At 65.4% G+C, this 19,524-nt stretch overlaps 1 protein-coding gene across 5 annotated transcripts; it reads left to right on the forward strand.

Annotated features, from left to right (window-relative positions):
• The first annotated feature begins 325 nt into the window (after window positions 1–325).
• Begain (brain enriched guanylate kinase associated) lies at window positions 326–19,427 on the forward strand. Of its 5 annotated transcripts, none has more exons than XM_042692857.1 (7): window positions 326–420; window positions 1,886–1,914; window positions 11,956–12,117; window positions 13,339–13,420; window positions 14,322–14,429; window positions 16,108–16,191; window positions 17,318–19,427. In XM_042692857.1, exons 2-7 carry the CDS (start codon window positions 1,901–1,903, stop codon window positions 18,641–18,643), a joined length of 1,776 nt encoding a protein of 591 aa, XP_042548791.1. In that variant the 5' UTR covers window positions 326–420; window positions 1,886–1,900; the 3' UTR covers window positions 18,644–19,427. The 5 variants fall into 5 exon arrangements, with proteins under 5 accessions (XP_042548791.1, XP_042548788.1, XP_042548790.1 ...); XM_042692854.1 differs by lacking the exon at window positions 326–420 and adding an exon at window positions 870–940; XM_042692856.1 differs by lacking the exon at window positions 326–420 and adding an exon at window positions 870–940 and having other exon boundaries at window positions 13,354–13,420.
• The last annotated feature ends 97 nt before the right edge of the window (window positions 19,428–19,524 follow it).

Here is a 19,524-nt window from a genome sequence, read left to right on the forward strand (position 1 = left end):
GGGGCAGCAGGAGGGCGCGGGCCCTGCGCTCCGCTCTGCCGTCCTCCCCTGTCCTCCCGCCGCTCGGCTGACACTGGACAGCCCAGTCGGGGAGCGCGGGGCGCCCGCCGCTGCGCAGCCTCCCAGGTGGCCGGCCTTCGCCCCCGAGCTACCGAGGAGCAGGAGCCGTGGGCGGGGGCGGGGGGGGGGGGGGCTTGAATCCTGGCGGGGCCTTGACCCCGCCAATGGACGGCTCCTCCCACCTCGCGCCGGCTGGGGGAGGACCGGGCGTGCCGGGTGCCGGGGCGTCCTGCGGGGACAGCTCGGGGGCTCCTGCCCGGCGGGAAGCCACGGCGGGCCGCAGGCCGAGGCCCAGCGCATTGAGCGCCTGCTGTATGCCGGGACCCGGTGCCGAGGGCGCAGCAATGGGGACCGCGCAAGGTGGGCCTGGGGCGCGGGGCGCGGGGCGCGGGCGGGCCACGGGGGGCGAAGTTCGCCCGTGGGAGGGGAGCGCCCGGGGGAGGGGCTCTGGTGCGGGGGGGGGGGGGTCTTGGGCAACTTTTAAAGTGTCCCGGAGGGAATCCGGCTCGCCAGCGCCTTGGGGTACCTTGACCCCCGGAAATGTCTGTCCGCCCGCGCCCCTCCGCAGCCGCCGGTGCCCCCCGGGCTGCCGAGCGCCTGGTGCGGCTTCCGCTCGCCTCCCCTCCCCCACACCCCCTCCCGGGTTTTCAGGTGAGGAAACTGAGGCTGGAGGACCCCGCGGGGCTGCCCGCCCCAGCGCCGGGGAAGTGGGTGGCCGAGCTGGTCCGAGGCCCCCGGGGCCGGGCTGCGCCGTCGCCCGGCGGGGCGGTGGGGGAGGCGGCGTGGGGCCCGGGCCGAGCGGAGCGGAGCGCGCTCCCGGCGGACGCGGCGGCGGCGCCCGGCGCGAGGGGCCGGGATGGGCAGTCACCAGTCTTCCCAGGTCTGTCGTGTGGTCCCTGGGCTCCGACCCCCGGGTCCCCTAGCGCGGGAAGACAGGAAAAGCCCCCCCCTCCCCGGAGCCACCTCTGGGGCGCAGGAGAGCCCGCCGCGCGTCCCCCCCGCTCCGCGCAGGAAGTGCCATCCCGCCCGGGCCGCCGCGCTCCCCGAGGCTCGCCGGCGCCCACAGGGTTAAGGGCGGCGGGGGTCCCCGCCCCGCGCGCGGAGGGGCTGCGCAGGCTGGGGAGGGGGGGGGTCTTCACGCCGCGCGGACGGAGTGCGCGAGCCCGGCAGGAGCCCCGCCGGCGAGCCGAGCCGCTCGGACGCGCGCGGGTTAATCCCTCGGGCCCGGGAGGGGCGAGCCAGGCCCAGAACCCCAGAATCCGGGGCAGCGGGGTCCCTGACCGACGAGGAGCGCGGGGCTTCCGATGCCGTCTCTCTGGGATTGCGTGAGTGTCGCCTTCTGCGCCCCGACCCCCGGCCCGGCGCCGATTTCCCCGGCTCAAACATTCTCCGACTTCAAGGTTCTGCGATCCGGGGGTTCGGCGTCCTCCGGGGGGGAGCGCGGGGCAGGAGGGTTAACGGCGGCCCTGGGGGACCCCCGAGGGCCGCGCGCGCCGGGAGTGAGCGGGGCGGGCCGCTCCCCTGCGGGGGGGATGGGGGGGACGCGAGACCCCAGCGCCCCGGGGCCGAGGCGTCCCGGATCCCGGGCCGGACCCCCGCTCGCTCTGGGGGGGGCGTAACTCGGTGCCGGGGAGTGCGGCGGCCCGGGCGGGCTCACCTGTTACTCGGCCCACTGAGTCACGGCGGGGGCCGCGGGCCGGGGTGCGCGGGGGGCGCGCGGCCGGGCTGGCTTCCCGCGGGCCGGTGCCGCCGCCGCGCCCTCCGCGCCCGGCGCCCCCCGCGGAGCGCAGCCGCTGCCCGCTGACCCCTCGTTTGTTTCTCGCAGGCCTCTGCCGCAGACATGGAGAAACTCAGGTGAGTGGGGCGAGCGCGCGGGGCCGCGGGCCCGGGGCCGGGCGGGAGGGCGGGCGGGCGCCCGGGGCGCGGCGGGGCCCGGGCCGCCGAGGGGGTGCGTGCGGCGCCCGCGCGGGGACACGGTGCGGGGGAGGGAGGGCGGCCGCGGCCGCTGGGGCGGGGGCGGGGCGCCCCCGGGGGCCCGGGCCGGTCCCGTGGCGCACTCCGCGGACCCTCGGGGTCTGGCAGCCGCCGCGCACGGGCCCCGGACCCTCGGTGGATAGCAGCCGGCTTCGGAGCTTTTAAGTTTCCGCCCGGGGTGCGGGGGGGTGGGGGCGCAGACGGGGGCGGGGGTGGAGGCCTGGCGGCGGCGGCCGCGTCCTGGAGCCATTTTGGGGGAACCCGCGCCACCGGCCGGGGAGGCCCCAGGCCTGCCCCCCCCCCAGGCGAACTTCCCGCCTCGGGGCCCCCGCGGGGGTCTTCGCACGGCAGGGATGGGGGTGGGGGGCAGCCGATTCAGATATTCGCGACCTCCCCCAACCGGCCTGACCCACACTTCGGGGGATCACCCCCCCCCCCTTGTGTTTTCCTTCCGGAGCCGGGCCCCAGGCCCTGTGGGCAGCAGGCCGGGCCCTGTGAGCGCTGCCAGCCTCGTTCTGCTGCCCTAAAGGGTCTCCTGGCCTCGTCCCCACCCCTCCCGAGGCCAGGATTGACAGGTTGACAAGGACGACATGGCCGTGGGGAGCAGGCCACCTGTTCCCGAAGGGGCAGGGCCTAGCAAAGCCCAGGCTCGGCCCCTCCCTCCCAGCTCGGGCCTTCCCGGCTGACCCTCAGATGCCCAGGTGGGCGAGGGAGAGGCTCTAGATTGCCATCCTCTGGCCTCAGAGGCGAAGGCCACAGCCCCTGGACCATCCTTTCCTGGGGCTGAGAAGGAGATACCAGGGACCCCAAACCTGGCATCAGGCCCCGGGGCCCATCTTGTCCTCCACAAGGCCCAGGCAGTGGGGAGGGGTGGAGGGAGGGGCCACAAAGTGGCATCCTGGCTCGGGTCACAGGGACCAGACCCAGACCTCTGACCCGAGGCCCGGGGCCCTCCCTGGGGCTCTCATCAACTGCCATTGACCAGCAGCTTGGGGTGGGCAGGGCTGACTGAGGAGGGGGCGCTGCTCCACTGGAGAGGCCCTGGAGGGAAGAGGGGGCGTCTGTGAGGTCCCTTGAAGCTGGCCTGGGGGGTGGGGTTCCCTGCAGGGTTCCTCGGTCTCCCTCTCTCTCCTCATTCACAGCCAGCACACTGTGCCACCCATGGGCCAGAGACGTGGCTATGCTGGGCAGGGGGGGCACACAGGTGGGCAGACCTGCTGCGTCCTGCGATACCGGGCAAGGTGAGGGAGCCCAGCAGCTGTGCCCCGCGCCGGGGCTCCTGGCTTGCATTAGACCCCGGGACCTGGGACTGGGTTGGGGTCTTGCAGGGCTAGAACTCAGCACAGCCTCCTGGAGCTGGGGAGAGGCCCTGCCCTCTTCTGCCTCTGACCCCAGTGACTTTTCTCCCAGCTGCCTGCCAAGCCTTTCCAGATCATTCCTTCCTGGCCTGTATGGAGTTACCCTGTGGGTTTCTGCCCTGTGTTTAGGGCCCAAAGGGCTAAGAAAAGTCAGTCGTATGGCCTCTTGTGGGGGTGGGCCAGGGTTTGGGGGATCCTGGCCCCCTCACCTCTAGCAAAATCTTTCCCCTCTGGCCTCGTTTCCTTAGCTGTAGAGTGGTTTTCCCCCTCCCCGCTAGGGGCATGTGTTGGGAAGATGGCTTTGAAGCACCTGCCCTGGACTTTGTATAGTGCAAGTACCCAGATAGAGTGCCCCAGGGGGTCCCCAGAGTGCCCACCAGGCAGGACAAGAGGCATCTGTGTCCCGGTGAAGCAGGCATGAGCCTGATCCCGCCTCCTGGCCCAGAGGTTTCTGCACCCCCAGGTTAGGCTGTGTGGCACCCCCGTGAGTTCAGAGCCCAGGTCTTGTTCCCGCCATCTCCCAGACCCCTGTGCCTGGAGCCAGGCCTGGTCCCGAAGGGCCTGTGCTGCTGGTGGTGGGTGTGTGGCCCTCTAGGCTCCCTTCTGCAGGCAAGTCTCCAGCTGGGCTCTCGCTACCCGCTCCCTCTGTCCAGCTTGCCGCCTGCTCTGCCACCATCAGGTGCAGGACAAGCTGTCACTCTTGTTGTCAAGGGGGGGGGGGGGTGACAGGATCCCTCCAAGGGTAGAAGACCCTGGGGCTCAGGCACCAACTCATCCAGGGACCAGCAGGGGGAAGGAGTGGAGGGCTGGGCTCTGGCTGTCACCAGACGCACCCCCCCTCTCCCAAGAGTCTGGGCACCCCTAGAGCAGAGCCTAGGGCTCAGTCCCATGCCTGGCAAGGACCGGTGTGACTCTGAGGTGTGAGCCACTCCCGCTCGGGCTCTGCTCACCCCTGCTCAGCCCCACTGCACGTTCCTGCCTGCTCTTCTCATGACGTGGCCGCGTCCCAGCCCCTCTCCACGTGTGCCCGCCAACCCAAAGGTGTGCACTCTGGATCTCAAGTGAGCCTTCTCCTCCCTCCCCCCCCCCCCCCCCCCCCCGCTAGGTCCTCTGCACCTCGCATCCTGCCTGGACTCAGGGCAGCCCCTTCTCTGAGCCCCAGCTCCTCCTCAGTCCTGTCCTGGGAGATGGGAGCCTGCAGGGCTCTGAGACTTGTCCCCAGCTGTTCCCCACAGAGTCCCTCGACTGTAACTTCACCAAGTCATGATGGCCAGGTACACGTGCTGAGCCTCTGTGGTTTAGCACCTGGGGTAGGATGATCCCCCACCCACCCACTCCCAGAAGGCCCCCCAGGCCCTCCCCAGTTCCTCCCCGCACCCACCAGAGCTCCCCCGATCCCCATTTAGTTATACTTGGTTCCCGCGGTCCCTGTGGACGGAAGCCTGAAAGGACATCCCAACCCCCGCTGCTCCTGGTCAGAAGGGCCGGTGGGTGTGGCGGGGCCTGTGGGCGTGGCCCAGGTGGCCACAGGGATGCAGCTGGCCCTAGGGGGGCTCCTTTGCTCCAGAGGTCCTCTCTTTGGACTGGTTTGCATTGGTGGGTGTCTGGGCTGCTCCAGCCTGACCCCCGAGCAAAGCTGTGGACATTCCCACGCAGGTGCGTGCAGGATGGGCCAGAGCTTGAGAATACTCCGCCATCCTCCGCAGCCTCCGCCCCGCGGGGGCCCGGGGCTCTTGGTGCCCCTCTGACCACAGCCCTGATTCCCCTCTGCGTGCGGGCGTCCGCTTTGGGGGTGTCTGTGTCTCTCTTCTTACTGGCTTTCTGGAACTCTTCTTGCCCTTGCTCCAAATGGTCCTGGGAAGGACGGAACTTAGTCAGGAAGGGCCTCGAAGCTTGCTGGCTGCCCCTGCTCCTTCACTCGGGGCTGGAAGCGTGTGCGTCTTCTCTCAGGGATCCTCTGATGTCAGGCGGCTCTCGGCCGGGTCCACTTGAACTTGGTTGCAGCGCTTTGAGGCTGAGCTTTGTATTTCCCTCCCACCCCGTCCTTCATTGGACCCCTGCCCAGGCCAGGCTCTGTCCTCCGCCTGGAAGCGGAGGGGGGGCAGCCGGGGCGGCTCTGGACGCTGTCGGGGTGTGCGTGCCGTTCCCGAAGCCCAGACCCTTCTGCCCCTCCCCAGCTCCTTTGTGTTGTGCGGCACGAGGCCCCCGGGGCCAAGCCTGGCTGCTCCTCCTCTCCCACACCACCCCCTCCCTGTCCTCAGCCCTGAGTTGCTGCTGCTGCTTTATTTGCTCCTTGATCACGTATTCAGCGTGTGTTTATTTATTTATCGCCACTGTTTACCAGAGGGCCTTGTAGGCACAGGGGTACAGCAGAACCATCTGGCTAGAGAGGACAGAAGCATTTCTAAAATAAGTAAGCATCACAGTGACAAGTAGTGTCAGGGGACAGAAACAAGGAGGGTAGTGTGTGTGGGTCTGGTGGGGGGAGGCGGGGGGCATTCTGCACAGCCAGCTTGAGGAGAAGAGAAGAAAGGGAGGCTGGAGGCTGGCGTTCCAGTGCAGAGGACCCTGTAAGAACCACAGAGGAGCCAGGCACAGTGTCTCCGGCTTTAATCCTAGCCACTTACGGAGGCAGAGATTAGGAGGCTCAAAGTTCAAAGCCAACCCCAGCATAAAGTTCAGGCGATCTCCCGGCCCGCCCCCTCCCCCCAGCCCCCAGCCATCTCAGTTTATAAAATGCTGACTGTGATGGCAAGTCCTGTCATCCCAGCTATACAGGAAGTATAAATAGGACGATCAAGGTCCAGGGCAGCCTGGCCATAAACAGGAGGCCCTATTTAAAGCCAAAAGCGAAACAACAATGAAAAGAACCTCAGATGCTTGAGTTCCTGAAGGAAAAGATGGAGTCCCACAGCCTGAAATGTGGAGCTGGGACAAGTCTCCTCCTCAAGTCTGTCCTTCAAGCCTGTCCGCCCCATTTCCAACCTGATGCTTGTAGAGGAAGCCTGGTGGGCTAGCAATTCTCACTAAAGTATTACTGACTACCTCATTTGAGCTGCTCCCTTTGGAGGTCAGGATGCTGTAAAGGGATCTCCTATATAAACTGTTTTCTCTGCCCTTTACCCTGCCCCTCAGCCTAGCAGAGCTTCTGCTCCTCGGAAAAGCCTTCCTAAGGGAGGTTGAATGGTGCCTACCTAATGGAAGACATGGGAGAACTTAGTGTGTTTCTCAGGTCTGCCGCTGACCGGCTCCGTGGCCTGGGGGGAACTGTGGACCCTCAGATCCCACGCCTGTGTGACGGAGCTCTACCTTAGAAGGCTGTGCTGAGCATTTAGCGTGTGTGAACCTCGCACATGGCCAGTGGAGTGCAATGGCGCTGGCACTTGCTGCTCGCTACTTGCTGCTCTCGGAGGTTTCCTCTGCCCCGCAAAGGCCCTGTCTCCCCACGCAAGGGGCAGGTGCCATTTTCCCCATTGCAGACACAGGGCCATCCCGGCTACGCCAGCCACAGACAAGATGCAGCCTTGTGGGCTGAGGACCCCGGTGGCCCGGGCTCACCAGCCACGCCCCACTGGGCACCCAGCGCTCTGGGGTCCCGATGGGGCCACCCTGAGCATCCCTCCTGAGCCTTTGCAGGCAGGCAGTCCCCTGGAGGTGCAGGTTTTGGGGATCTGTGAGGTTGTGGGGTGTAGGGGGCTAGGACAGGCCCATACCCCACACCCGCGGGCGCCAGCACAGGACAGCAGCATGCCCTTCCTGAGCGTGGGGTCTCTGTGCCGGGGTGTCTGGCAGGAGAGGGGAGGGGCAAGAGAGGGGCATGGCAGTGATGTTTGGGGTGGCCATCAGGGAGGGGGTCACGCTGGCCACACAGCACGTCAGCTGCCCAGCGCGAGGCCGCAGGACCCCGTGCAGACCAGGAGGCGGGGTTGGGATGGGAAAGGACGGTGGCCTGTGGTGAGGCTGCGTGGGACCACAGGAGCCAAGGGCCAAGAGGGAACAACCAAGACCCCAGCACTGAGCTTTGGGGGTCACTGTGAATCTGGAGCAGGCTGCCCCAGGGCCCCCAGGTCAAGCCTTATGTCAAGGGCATCTTCCTCTACGTGCACATGGGGAAACTGAGGCTCCGTGGGCTAGGTGTTGCTCCATACCTCAGCTGCCCGCCCTCCCCCTGGGCAGCTGGCCTGGACCGGCCTCCCCGCCATGCAGCCCACGGGGCTTCCTCGTGGCCTCTCAGGAAATGGCTAGGAGAAGGAAAGGGTGGGGCTCCCAGGGCCCTAGACCCAGCTTCTAGAAGGCAGTCACAGTGGTCACGTGTGTCCCTTTGGGCTTTAGTGAATAGCTTGATGAACTGAGGTCCCGAGATGCAGCCTCATCCCTTGGCCGGGTGCCTTCCTCCACCTACTGGCCGATGCTGAAATTGACCACCTTAACTGTGTCTCCTTAACACCAGGTCTCAGTTGAGAGGCTGTCTTGAATGTGTGCACGCATATGTGCACATGTGTGTGTGTGCACATGCACACGCATGTGCAAGCAGCATGTCAGTGCACACAGCTCTGGGGTGGGTGGGGCTAAAGCAGAGTAGGACCTGGCAGGGACGTGGGGATCCCAGAGAGGCTGCATCTGGCTCAGGGCGGGGCAGGACGCTGCTGGTGCCCCGCAGCCCTGGTTAACCGTCCCATCCCCAGGATTTGAGCACGCAAACCTCCTGCAGATCCAGGTAATCAGTGTTTCCACAGGTGTTTGTGGTGCTGAGTGGCCGATAGGGGGGGCAGGTTAGTAATGCCAGTGCGGGCCCCTCCCAAGCCAGCCAGCCACTAGGACAGCCCTGCACAGAAGCGTGCTGCCAGCCCCGCTCTGGGGACCTCTGGGGTCCTGTGTCCCCAGGATCGGACGCTGCAGCCCACGTGGAGGCCCTTCTGCTTCCAACCGTCCATGCCTGCCCCGCCCATCCTTGCCTACCCAGCATCCACACTGCATGGTGGTGTCCTGGCTCTAGCAGGTGTGGCTGGGGTTCTAGAGTCCCCCTCCTCCCCCCACCCCCGGGGCAGAGGGGGCAGGAGCTGGATGCCCATGACAGCCGGGAGCTCAGGGAAGGCCACACTCACCTGAGGGACCCCCCGCCCCCTCAGCCTTCAGCCTCTCCCTTGTTACCTGGCTGGGCACTGGGTATAGGACCTCAGGGAGGAGTAGCGGACTCATAGCCTCTACACAGCTCCTGACCCCATGGAAGGTCGGAGGCCTCCCTGGAGAGGGTGACATAGCCAAAGAGCCGAGAAGGCAGCAGCCTTCCAGTCCCCCGCCCCATCGCCATGAGGTCCCCTCGGCAGCCATCGAGCAGACCTGGGTGTGATTCTGCGGGACAGGTGGCCCACAATGAGAGCCCTCCAGCCAGCCAGGGAACCGAGACGGGCTTCCCAAAGGGGGGGGGGGCGTCTGAGCCACCAGGCCTCAGGCAGGAACGGCAGACTGGGCATGTGCAGTGGGGAGGCTAAGCCGAGGGGACAGCACGGATGACGTCTGCTGTTGGCCACACTTGGAACTCAGGAAAGAATGAGGGTCTCAGATGGGGGGGGCAGAGCCTGCCGGGCCAGGCCTCGGTCAGATGTGGGGCACTGGGTGTGCAAGCGGGGCTGGGTCCCTTTCTTCTCGCCTGGACACCCCAGAGCAGGGCAGAGTGCAGGCAGGGCCCCACAGTGGCCTCCTGCTTCTCAGCTGGGCCGTGGCAGTGCCCTCCTCCTGCTGCTAGGAGGGCAGAAGGCCACCAGCAGGTGCCAGGCCTGTGCCGACTGTTACTCTGCCCCTACCCCCAAGGACCTGTGCTGGTGCCCAGCACTGCTGTGGCTGGTCCCTGAGCCAGGCCTTCCCCCAGGGAAGAAGCTAGACATTGCTAACAGATGAGCTCCGGCCACTGCCTTGGACCGGTGCCCAGGTGGAAGGGTGCGCCAGGGTAGGAGGTGAGCACCGCGGCAGGTGCCCCGCCCCCACCAGGCCGGCCGGGCCTTCCCTGGTGAGGACGTCCACCCAGAGGCTGGCCCAGGCCAAGCCTCTCTGCATCCTTCTACCCAGAAGGAGAAAGAGGGTGCCATGCCCCAGCTGGGGGGTGACTTGGCCCCAGGCTTGCGGCTCTGCCAGATCAGTCCTCATGGGTTCATCCCTGCAGGCCACTGGGCAGCACGGCCCCCGGCCGCCCCGGAGCCCTTGCCTGGGCCCATTGCACCATGGGAAATGGGCTTCCAGCTCGCAGCCCAGGCCGGAGACCTCTCCTGACCTCTGCTGTCCCTCAGCCATGCAAACAGATTTTTTTTTGCCCCTGGCCCAGTGGGGGAGGGGAAGGGGGCAGGGGCAGTTGTGCCAAAATTTGATCCTTAGTCATTTTTTCCCCCGATTTCTTATCTGTAGAAAATATGACAAATCCAGAGACATGTCTTCAGTTACCGGCATTCCACCACCCAGGCGCCGCACACGGCCGCTTCCTTCCCCTCATGGGCCATGAGGTTACTCTTTTTAAACGGGATTACCACACACGCGTAAGCACTCAGCATGCACATCTGCCGCATCTTTGAAAGCCCGGTTTCTGGGCCCATCCAAGAGCTTTTGTTGGTGGCCTTGGCCCCTCCCGGCAGGGACACAATCTCCCAATGTGGCCCAGGCCAGCAAGGCTGCACACATGTCCCCACAGACCCATCAGCGGAGGGCGGGCACACGCCCAGCTTTGAGGGGGGGGGAGGGGGAGGGGGGGGTCCCGTTACTCCAGCAGGGCAGTGCCACAGCAAGGCTGGGCCAGTCCTGTGTCCATTCTTATACTTGGCCACAGGAAAAGGTGGCTGAGTGGGGTGCCAGGTAGGACCACAGCTCTGTGCACACACATTAGCCATCACAGATGGCCAGTGGGCTTGCATTGCTCAGGCCAGATGGGAGCCCAGCCCACCACAGACCAGTTGGTGAGTCTGCTCCCACCACATGGCCTCCGGGGCAGGGCTGTGGGCATCCATTCCTTCTGGGAGTCCAGGAGCAAATGGCCTGTGGTAGAGAAAGGAAGGACCTGCGAGGTCCTGCCGTGAAAGCAGCATCCAATCTATGAGTAGGACAGCTGGACCAGGGTGTGAGAGAGGAATGTGGCCTCGTGGAATGCCTTGTGCAAAGTGGGATTCAGAGGCAGGGCAGGGCTGGGTGCCCTGGCCTGGTGAGCAGAGTGTGCAGCCTCAGAAGAGACAGGCCCTGGGCAGCCGGAGGAGGTGCCGGGCAGGTAGATGGAGCCCTCACCTCTTCCTGAGAGCCTCCCTTGTATCCTCTGACCAGAACTCCTATAGGAAACAACTAACTGCGGGGTAGCTGCTGGCTCCCATCAGCACTGCCTGCCCAGGGAGCCTTGGGTGCTCTGGGCCCTCTGGGGGGCCTGGAACCCAGCAGGGGAGATCCGGGCAGTGGGGGGCTGTCAGACAGGCTGCACTGTAGCTGAGGGGGCGAGGGCAGCCTGGGGAGCCTGCCGTGGGGGAGCACCGTGTAGGTAAGGCTGGGCCAGGCATCCCAGGAGCTCCCGACAGCTGAGCCTGTGTAGACAGTGTAGGGCAGCTGGCCTTGGGCGTCTCTGTTGCCCTTCCCTGAGGTTCTCAAAAACAGTAAATCTTTTATTTATTTATTTATTTTGGTTGTGGGGCCTGAACTCTGGGCGCAGTTCCTCAGCTCTTCAGCTCAAGGCTAGCGCTCTACCACTTGAGCCACAGCACTACTTCTGGCTTTTTCTGCTTATGTGGTGCTGAGGAATGGAACCCAGGGCCTCATGCATGTGAGGCAAGCGCTCTGCCACTGAGCCACCTTCCCAGCCCTTTTACTTTAAAAAATATAGTCTTGGGCAGCAATCCAGGGATGCTCAGTGGAGGTTTGCTGGGTGCCTGGGGGGGGAGGGGGTCACCCATGGGGTTTGCTCATGAGCTGGGAATGGGGACCCCCTGGTGGGGGACGGGGACACCTGTCCCCCCTAAGGCCTGGATCCCCACTCCTGGTTGGGAGCCACCTCCAGAGTCCTACAACAAACCCACTAGGAAGTCCCATGGCGCTTGCCCGCGTGCCTAGGGCCCGGACATTACCCCACGCCACTGCAGGGGCCCAGAAAGCAAGGATGGAGGACCCAGTGTGTCGGGGAGCCCCGGGGAGCGGGCTGGGCAGGTGGGGGCTCGGCTGTGTGTCGGCCACCGCGGTGGGGCCCCCCGGCCTTGGCCTCGCTGCTCCCCTTCTCCCAGGCGACACCGGCTCGGGGGCCGCATGGCTAATGGAGGAACGGAGGCCTGGTGTGGGGCACGGCACGGCCAGCCCGGGGTCACTGTGGCATGCAGGGGTGAGGGCGAGGAGGGAGGCCCCGGCCCACGTGACCAAAGGTCGCGGGTCACTGCCTCTCAAGGGGCCACAGGGATTTCGCTGTGAGGGGGCGGGGGCCGCCGCTGGGAGGAGGGGTGCGTGTGCGCGCGCGTGCGCTCGGCCCGGTGCCCCGTGGCCCCCCACGGGCCTCAGTTTCCCCCCCGCTGAGCACCGCGGCCCGGCCCGCCGCCGCCGCGTGTCGTTGCAGCGCCCTGCAGGAGCAGAAGGGCGAGCTGCGCAAGCGGCTGTCCTACACCACGCACAAGCTGGAGAAGCTGGAGACCGAGTTCGACTCCACGCGCCACTACCTGGAGATTGAGCTGCGGCGGGCGCAGGAGGAGCTGGAGAAGGTCACGGAGAAGCTGCGCAGGTGCGGGAGGTGGGGCCTGGCTGGCTGGGGGCGGGGCCTGGAGGGGCGGGGCCTGGAGGGCGGGGCCGGGCCTGGCAGGGGCAGGTGGGGGCGGGCCTGGCTGGGCCGGGCCAGGAGGGGGGCCTGGCTGCGCAGGTGCGGGAGGCGGGGCCTGGCTGGCTGGGGGCGGGGCCTGGAGGGCGGGCCGGGCCTGGCAGGGGCAGGTGGGGGCGGGCCGGGCCGTGCGGGGGCCTGGCTGCGCAGGTGCGGGACGCGGGGCCTGGGTGGGGGCGGGGCAGGCCTGGGGGCGGGGCCGGGCCAGGAGCCCAGGGATGGCTGCACCCAGAGCCAAAGTCAGACGTGAGGCCCAGAAGACGGCTGCCAGGGAGCGATTCGTCCCATGTCCCTCTCCAGCCCCAGCCCTCTGCCCTGCACATTTACGCTCTCATTTGCGGTGTGGCAGCGCACAACAGGGGTCACTTATAGGACCCCAACTGGTCTACCAGGGTCCTTCACACACACTGTCCTGGGTCCTGCTAGGGAGAAGGGCGCCCCAACTCCCGCGACAAACCCCAGTTTAGGAGCCAGGTCCCTTGAGTATTGAGTGCAGCGGATCAGAGTCTCTTCAAAACCAAATTTTTCTATCGTTTTTTTCTGCCCCCTTGGAAAATGTCTTACACGCTGTCTGTCTCGCAGAAACGCTGTGCGTTTAGTTTGCTTTAAATATTTAGGGTGCCAGCTGGCACTGCTGCCCTGAGGGAAGGTCTGCTGGGAGGGATGCTCATCCCCCCACTCCTAAGTGGCCCCAATCTGCTGGTTTGGGGAATGTCACCAGTGAACTGTGTGGCACCCAGCCTGAGCCACAGGCAGGCCATCTTCCAGATGGATCCATAGTGTATGTAGCACTCGTCCATCATCTCCTCCTTGGTGCTGTGCAGTTGAGCTATCAACCACACCGCATGGCTTGTAGGCCTGTGTGGGAAATGCAAGGGAATTTGTTGTGACAAATTGTGGACCACAAGCCTCCCCTCTCTGAAGTGTTCCTTCCAGGAAGCCCTGTGTGGGCGAGGAAGAGCGAGCAGTGTAGCCCTGGGCTCAGTGAAGTTAGCTTTAAGCAGAACCTCTCCTGCTCGGGGCAGAGGAGCACACTTGGCTGCTTTGCTGGGGGTGAGGGCGGATGGTGCCAACTCAGGAGGGCATGGGACTTGTGGGAAGGTCCAGCCGTGCACTGTGTGACCCCAGGGCCTCCTGTGGCAGGATTCAGAGCAACTACATGGCGCTGCAGAGGATCAACCAGGAGTTGGAGGACAAGCTGTACCGCATGGTGAGGCCGCCCCTGGTGCCGCTCCCCACCCAGCCACCCCTGAGATGCCCAGCTGCTATCTCTTGCCATTAGCTAGGATGGTTCACTGAACGTGAAGTGCTCTGAGGATAGGAGGACACGGGGTCCAGGGTGGGTGAGCAGAGGGGACAAGCACCCCAGCCTGCAGACAGTGAGCTAGGCTGTAGGACCGAGGATCTGCCTGAGGTGGGAACTGCGAACCAGAGGCCTGGATCTGAGAGGACGGGTCCTGAAGTCAGCCCTGGTGAGCCCAGGGCCTCCCCCAGCCCAAACCCCACCTCACAGCACCCCAAAGAACTGGGTGCAGCATGTCTCTGCGGAGACCTGGCAAGAGCTGAGCTTGCGGTGGCCTGCTAGGGTTTAGGCGATAGACTCTGCAGCCACAGCAGGGAAGGGCGGGTACAGGGTGCGAGACTCTCCTTTGGTGCGGATGAGGAGGGTCCCTCTCTTTCCAGTTAGTTAGTTAGGTGACAGGCTTGTTTTGTTTTTGAAGATCAGAAGTGAGTGGTTAGTGCCTGCCTGTTATTGAGGTAAGGTCAGAGAGAGGCTACAGGCAGGCCTGAGGACTGGGCCTGGGACTTTTTTTATTTCCCATCCTCAGTTTCCCAATCTATCAGGTGAGATACACCACTCCAGACTCCTGAAGCAGGCCTCATGAGCTCTGTGTCAGCAGGGAGAACTTCAGTTGGGAGGAGGTGCAGTGCTCGGCCCAGTCAGTAGCGGGATTGGATTTGAACCCAGAGTAGTCTGTATCTCCTTCTTCCTGCACCCTGCACTAGTAGGCACACAGAGGCCTAATCTAACCACTGGGCTTGAGCACCAGGCTTTAGGCTGACCTCCTAGGAGCTGACCACTGACCACGCCTGCTGTCCCCACTGCCCAGGGCCAGCACTATGAGGAAGAGAAGCGTGCGCTGAGCCACGAGATTGTCGCTCTCAACAGCCACCTGCTGGAGGCCAAGGTGACCATCGACAAGCTGTCGGAGGACAACGTGAGTGCTGCGCGCATTTGCCCCGAGTGAGGCCGCGGACCTCGATGGGGGTTTCAGGACACATGGGCAGGCAGGGCCATCCTGATCAGTACAGGCAGTTGGACACAATGCCTAGGGCGGCTGGAGAAGGACAGACGGCTTCCTCCTTGAAGCCATTCTGCCCAGGGTCTCTCAGGAAGACCCTCTGCAGGAAAGACAGAGTTGAACACAGGCCAGGTTATGCCACGCGAGGCCCGCTGCCTGGCCCCAGGCCAGGGATCTGGCCACTCAGTCTTTGGCCAGCCCACCGTCCATTCACCAATGGACAGATGCACCTTGCCAGAGCCTGCTCAGAGATGAGGGTCACACACACACACACACACACACACACACACACACACACACACACACACACACTTGCCCACATGGTGTTTGCATCTGTGTGTAGACCAGACAGCCACACAGACTGGCGAGTGTTAAGAATTCTGAGCGCCCCAAGGAAAAACCAGCCAGGAGCAGCCTCAGGACCTGGTGGGCTGCAGGGCCTCACTAGAAGTCTCCAGAAGAGGGGGTCCTGGCCAGGAATGGAAGGAAATGAGGAGCCAGTCATGCAGACACGGGGGGAGGGGACCGTGAAGGGGGGCACGGCATAGCATTCCTTCCAGGCTGATGTCAGCAAGGTTCTCCCTCGGAGAAGAGCAAAGCCAGGGGAGGCCCTGGGTCTGGAGGCTTCTATCAGGAATCTAGGCTTTACTCTGAGAAAAACGGGGAGCTACTGAGTGTTCTGCACAGAGGGGAACGTCCCTGCACTTCAGTGTTACTTCCCGGCAGAGGACAGGTATGGGACAGTTACAGGTGTGGCAAGGCCAGGGTTGGGTTTGGGGAATAAAGCACCCCGCTCATCCTAGCGGTGAGCTCATGAAGGTGTAGGGTACTCCAGTGAGGCATCAGGGGGCTGGGGGTGGGGCTGGGACCCCAGAGTCCATCCACGGCGCAGGCCAGGGTGGGAGGCAGGTGGAGGAGGCAGTGGAGCATGCGGGCAGCCTGACCTGAGCTCCGGATGCTGCTCCTGGGTAAGCCGGGGCTGTGGGAGCAGCCTGGACAGGCATCAGGTGGGCCACGGGGGTATGCCAGGCAGACCCCCACCATCTGTCCCAGCCTGGCCGTGGACTCCGGAGGCGGGGAGGCAGGAGCGGAGGCCCAGCCTAGGCACATGCAACAGAGATTTCCGAAGGCACAAGTGACCCCCCTGAGTCCTACTGTTTGCATCTGTTTTTAGCTCAGGAGACTGAGCTAGTGCCTGCCTGCACCCGGGGTCACACACCTGTCCCAACCCTAGTCTGGCCCTGCGGGAGACGGGTGGCAGAGGTGGCGTGCGTCCCTGTCCTCAGCGGTGCCTGGCATTGCCACCAGCTACCTTTGCAGGGACTCTCAGAGGCCGGGGGCCAGCAGCCAAGACCTGGTGGATAAGCTGGGGGCCTCCAGGGGTCTACCCCGGGTAGAGCGGCCCTGCTGCCCACCCGGCCTCCTCCACACGCCAGCACAGACAGGGTCTCTGTGGTCTGACGATGGAGCACGGAGAGGGATGGGCCTGGAGACGGCCCTCATCTCACCGACTGCACAGCCCTCGGCACGTCCCACTGGCCCCTTGGCGCTGGCCAGGGCCGAGCTGTGCCCAACGCCGTCTCTTGTCTTCTAGGAGCTCTATAGGAAGGACTGCAATCTAGCGGCCCAGCTGCTGCAGTGCAGCCAGACCTACGGCAGGGTCCATAAGGTGTCGGAGGTAACGTGACCCCGCCCCACAGCCAGGCCCACCCTGCCCCAGGACCTCTCTGGGCTCCTTTAAGGCTGGTCCCACCCTGAGGCCACTCCCCACCCTTGAGGAGGAAGATGCTGGGTGAGACTGAGCCCCTCGCCCCTCCTCACTCGCCCGCCCGTGGGTCCTGGCTTTTCCAAGTGCCCCACGTCCCCAGGGTCCCTCAGGCCACTCAGGCTGCCTGTGGGGACTGCTCCCCGTCCCCGGGTGTGGCGAGACAGAGTGACCCTCCCAGCACCTGACACCAGCCATGTGGTCGGGGCAGAAATTCAGAAAGTTCCACACTGGAGACAAGAAACATTCTAAAAAGGGGGTCTCACCGAGGTCATGGGGCGAGCCGGTAGCAGAGCCTAGGTTCAGAACCAAGCCTGGTACCAAAGCAGCTGGGAAGAGGCCCTCTTGCCCATCTGTGGCTTCCTCAAGAGCTGGTCCAGGGACCCCACCCCAATCATGCTGTCCCCACCCCTGCCACAGGCCAGAATCTCCTCCCTAGGCCCCACCACACCTGACACACTCACAAAATAGATCAAACAGTAGTGAGGCACCCCTGCGTGGCACCCGGCGCGCCCGTGGAAACCACAGGGCACCCGCCTCAGGCCCCTCGATCTTTGTTGCATCTGTTTCTGAGTCTGTCTTGTTCAGCAGTGGGCGGGCAGCGACGCTGGTCGGGCACCCGCGAAACCTGAGCATCTGTGCCAAAGCAACGCAGCCCCTGGCCGGGTGGGAAATGCAGTGGGGCCCCAGGAGGCCCTGGGGCTGGGCGTCTCTCGGCTGCGCTGGCCCCTTTGGAATGGGGCGGTGGGTGGATGGAGGGGATGGAGGGTGGGGGCAGGGTGCCCAGGCACACGACGCCCCATCCTTGGGAGCCTGTCACGTCCAGAGTTCTGGGCCCCGGCCCCCACGTGTGGACTGTGAGGAGCCTGGGAAGTCCCTGCCGTCTGTCTGTCCGCCTGTCTTTTGTCTGCCTGCCTGTCGGTCATGCTGATGGCGGTCTGCAGCCTTGGGGCCGGACCTGGGCGGCTCCGCCATGCTGACGGTGATCCCCCCGCCCCCGTCCCCCCCATCCCCTCCTCTGCTCCTCCCTCTGTTCCAGCTGCCCTTGGACTTCCAGCAGCGCGTGAGTCTGCACATGGAGAAGCACGGCTGCAGCCTGCCGTCCCCGCTCTGCCACCCGGCCTACGCCGACAGCGTCCCGACCTGCGTCATTGCCAAGGTGCTGGAGAAGCCCGACCCCACCAGCCTGTCGTCGTGCCTGTCGGATGCCTCGGCCCGCGACCTGGCCTTCCGCGACGGGGTGGAGAAGCCAGGCCCGCGGCCCCCCTACAAGGGGGACATCTACTGCAGCGACACGGCCCTCTACTGCCCCGACGAGCGGCGGCGAGACCGGAGGCCCAGCGTGGACGCATCCGTGACCGACGTGGGATTCCTGCGGGCCCAGAACTCCACCGACACCGCCGAGGAGGAGGAGGAGGCCGAGGCCGCGGCCTTCCCCGTGGGCTACCGCCACGAGGCCTTCCCGGGCTACGCGGGCTCGCTGCCCACATCCAGCTCGTACTCGAGCTTCAGCGCCACGTCGGAGGAGAAGGAGCACGCGCAGGCCAGCACGCTGACCGCCTCGCAGCAGGCCATCTACCTGAACAGCCGCGACGAGCTCTTCAACCGCAAGCCCCCGGCCGCCGCCACCTACAACGGCGGCGGCCCGCGCTTCGCCAAGGCCGCCGCCGCCGCCCCGCGCGAGGCCGAGGTGGCCCCCGGCTTCGGACGGACTGTGTCTCCGTACCCGGCCGAGCCCTTCCGCTTCCCGGCCTCCCCAGGGCCGCAGCAGGCGCTGATGCCACCAAACCTGTGGAGCCTGCGAGCCAAGCCGGGCAGCACGCGGCTGGCCAGCGAGGACCTCCGGGGCCAGTGGCGGCCCCTGAGCGTGGAGGACATTGGGGCCTACTCGTTCCCCGGAGGCACCGCCAGCCGCGCCTCTCCCTGCAGCTTCTCCGAACGCTACTACGGCGGCAGCATGGGCAGCCCGGGCAAGAAGGCCGAAGGTCGCGCCAGCCCCCTCTACGCCACCTACAAGGCCGAGAGCTTCTCCGAGGGCGACGACCTGTCCCAGGGCCACCTGGCCGAGCCCTGCTTCCTGCGCAGCCTCAGCCCCAGCCGCTCGGCCGACCCGCTCCCCGGCTACGCGCCCAGCGACGGCGATGGGGACCGGCTCGGAGTGCAGCTGTGCGGGGCCGGCAGCAGCCCTGAGCCCGAGCCGGGCTCCAGGGACTCCCTGGGGCCCAGCTCCATGGAGGCCTCGCCCGAGATGCACCCCGCCGCCCGCCTCAGCCCCCAGCAGGCCTTCCCTCGGACTGGAGGCGCGGGGCTGAGCCGCAAGGACAGCCTGACCAAGGCCCAGCTCTACGGAACCTTGCTCAACTAAACGCCCCACGCAGGCCACGGCCACGGGCCCTCCTCCCCACTCCCGCTCCGGCCACGTGGCACCTACAAGGGTGCAGTTCCCTTTCTCCCAAGACACCCCGTTTCCCGAGCCCCTTGTCCAGGAGGAGGCACTCCTGCCTAACCCCTCCCCGCACCCCAGCCCGGTAGAACCCCCGAGGACAACCTGCTGTATTGTCGACGTGTCCAGCCCCGGCTACCACTACGGACCCCCGCTTAGGTGTTTTCACATCCCCACACCCTCCCAACCCGAGGTGAGCGCCCTCCCCTTTTATAAAGCGATACTATTTTTCTAAGAGAAAAGGGTCTTTCTTAACGCCCCCGGCCTCCAGCTTCTGGATGGCTGCCTTGGCGTTTCCAACACGAAGCTCCTTCATCTCTTCAGTGAAGGTGCAGGGGGCTTGCCCAGGGCGAAGGCGAGCGTGCCCCAGGGAGCCCGGCCTCCGCCAGCGGGGAGGCTGCAAGGCAGTGATAAGGGAACCCCAAAATTCTGACCACTGAGAGGGGAACGGAAACCAGTGAGGGCACAGGAAATGTCAAAATCCAACTTCCCACAGTGCGGCCAGCACAGTACCCCCCCCCCTCCCCCCAGCTCCTTCATGGCCCGCAGTCCCGAGTGGGGCCGGGACGAGGTCCCAGTACGGCCCGGTGCTCGCTCCACCCCGCCCCCCGCCCCCCACACCACCTCGGTCTACCTCAGACGTATGAGGCCCCCGCCCCACCCCGGCACTCCCTCGTCTGTGATGCATGCCGTCCCGTTAGTATTGTATTTTGCATTCATTAATAAAAGACACCAGTGGAAAGCAACCAGGTGTGGCTGTTTGTTCTCTCGCCATCGGAGACCGGAGGATCGGGCCCCTGGCC

The sequence above is a fragment of the Dipodomys spectabilis genome, unplaced genomic scaffold, assembly GCF_019054845.1.
Source record: "Dipodomys spectabilis isolate Male_0828 unplaced genomic scaffold, ASM1905484v1 ptg000157l, whole genome shotgun sequence".
NCBI classification, from domain to species: domain Eukaryota; kingdom Metazoa; phylum Chordata; class Mammalia; order Rodentia; family Heteromyidae; genus Dipodomys; species Dipodomys spectabilis.

Coding starts and splice junctions, on each gene's coding strand:
- Begain (XM_042692854.1), top strand. CDS start 917: ATGGGCAGTCACCAGTCTTCCCAG. Junction 941..1,885: donor GCAGTCACCAGTCTTCCCAG/GTCTGTCGTGTG, acceptor TGTTTCTCGCAG/GCCTCTGCCGCAGACATGGA. Junction 16,192..17,317: donor GGGTCCATAAGGTGTCGGAG/GTAACGTGACCC, acceptor CCTCTGTTCCAG/CTGCCCTTGGACTTCCAGCA.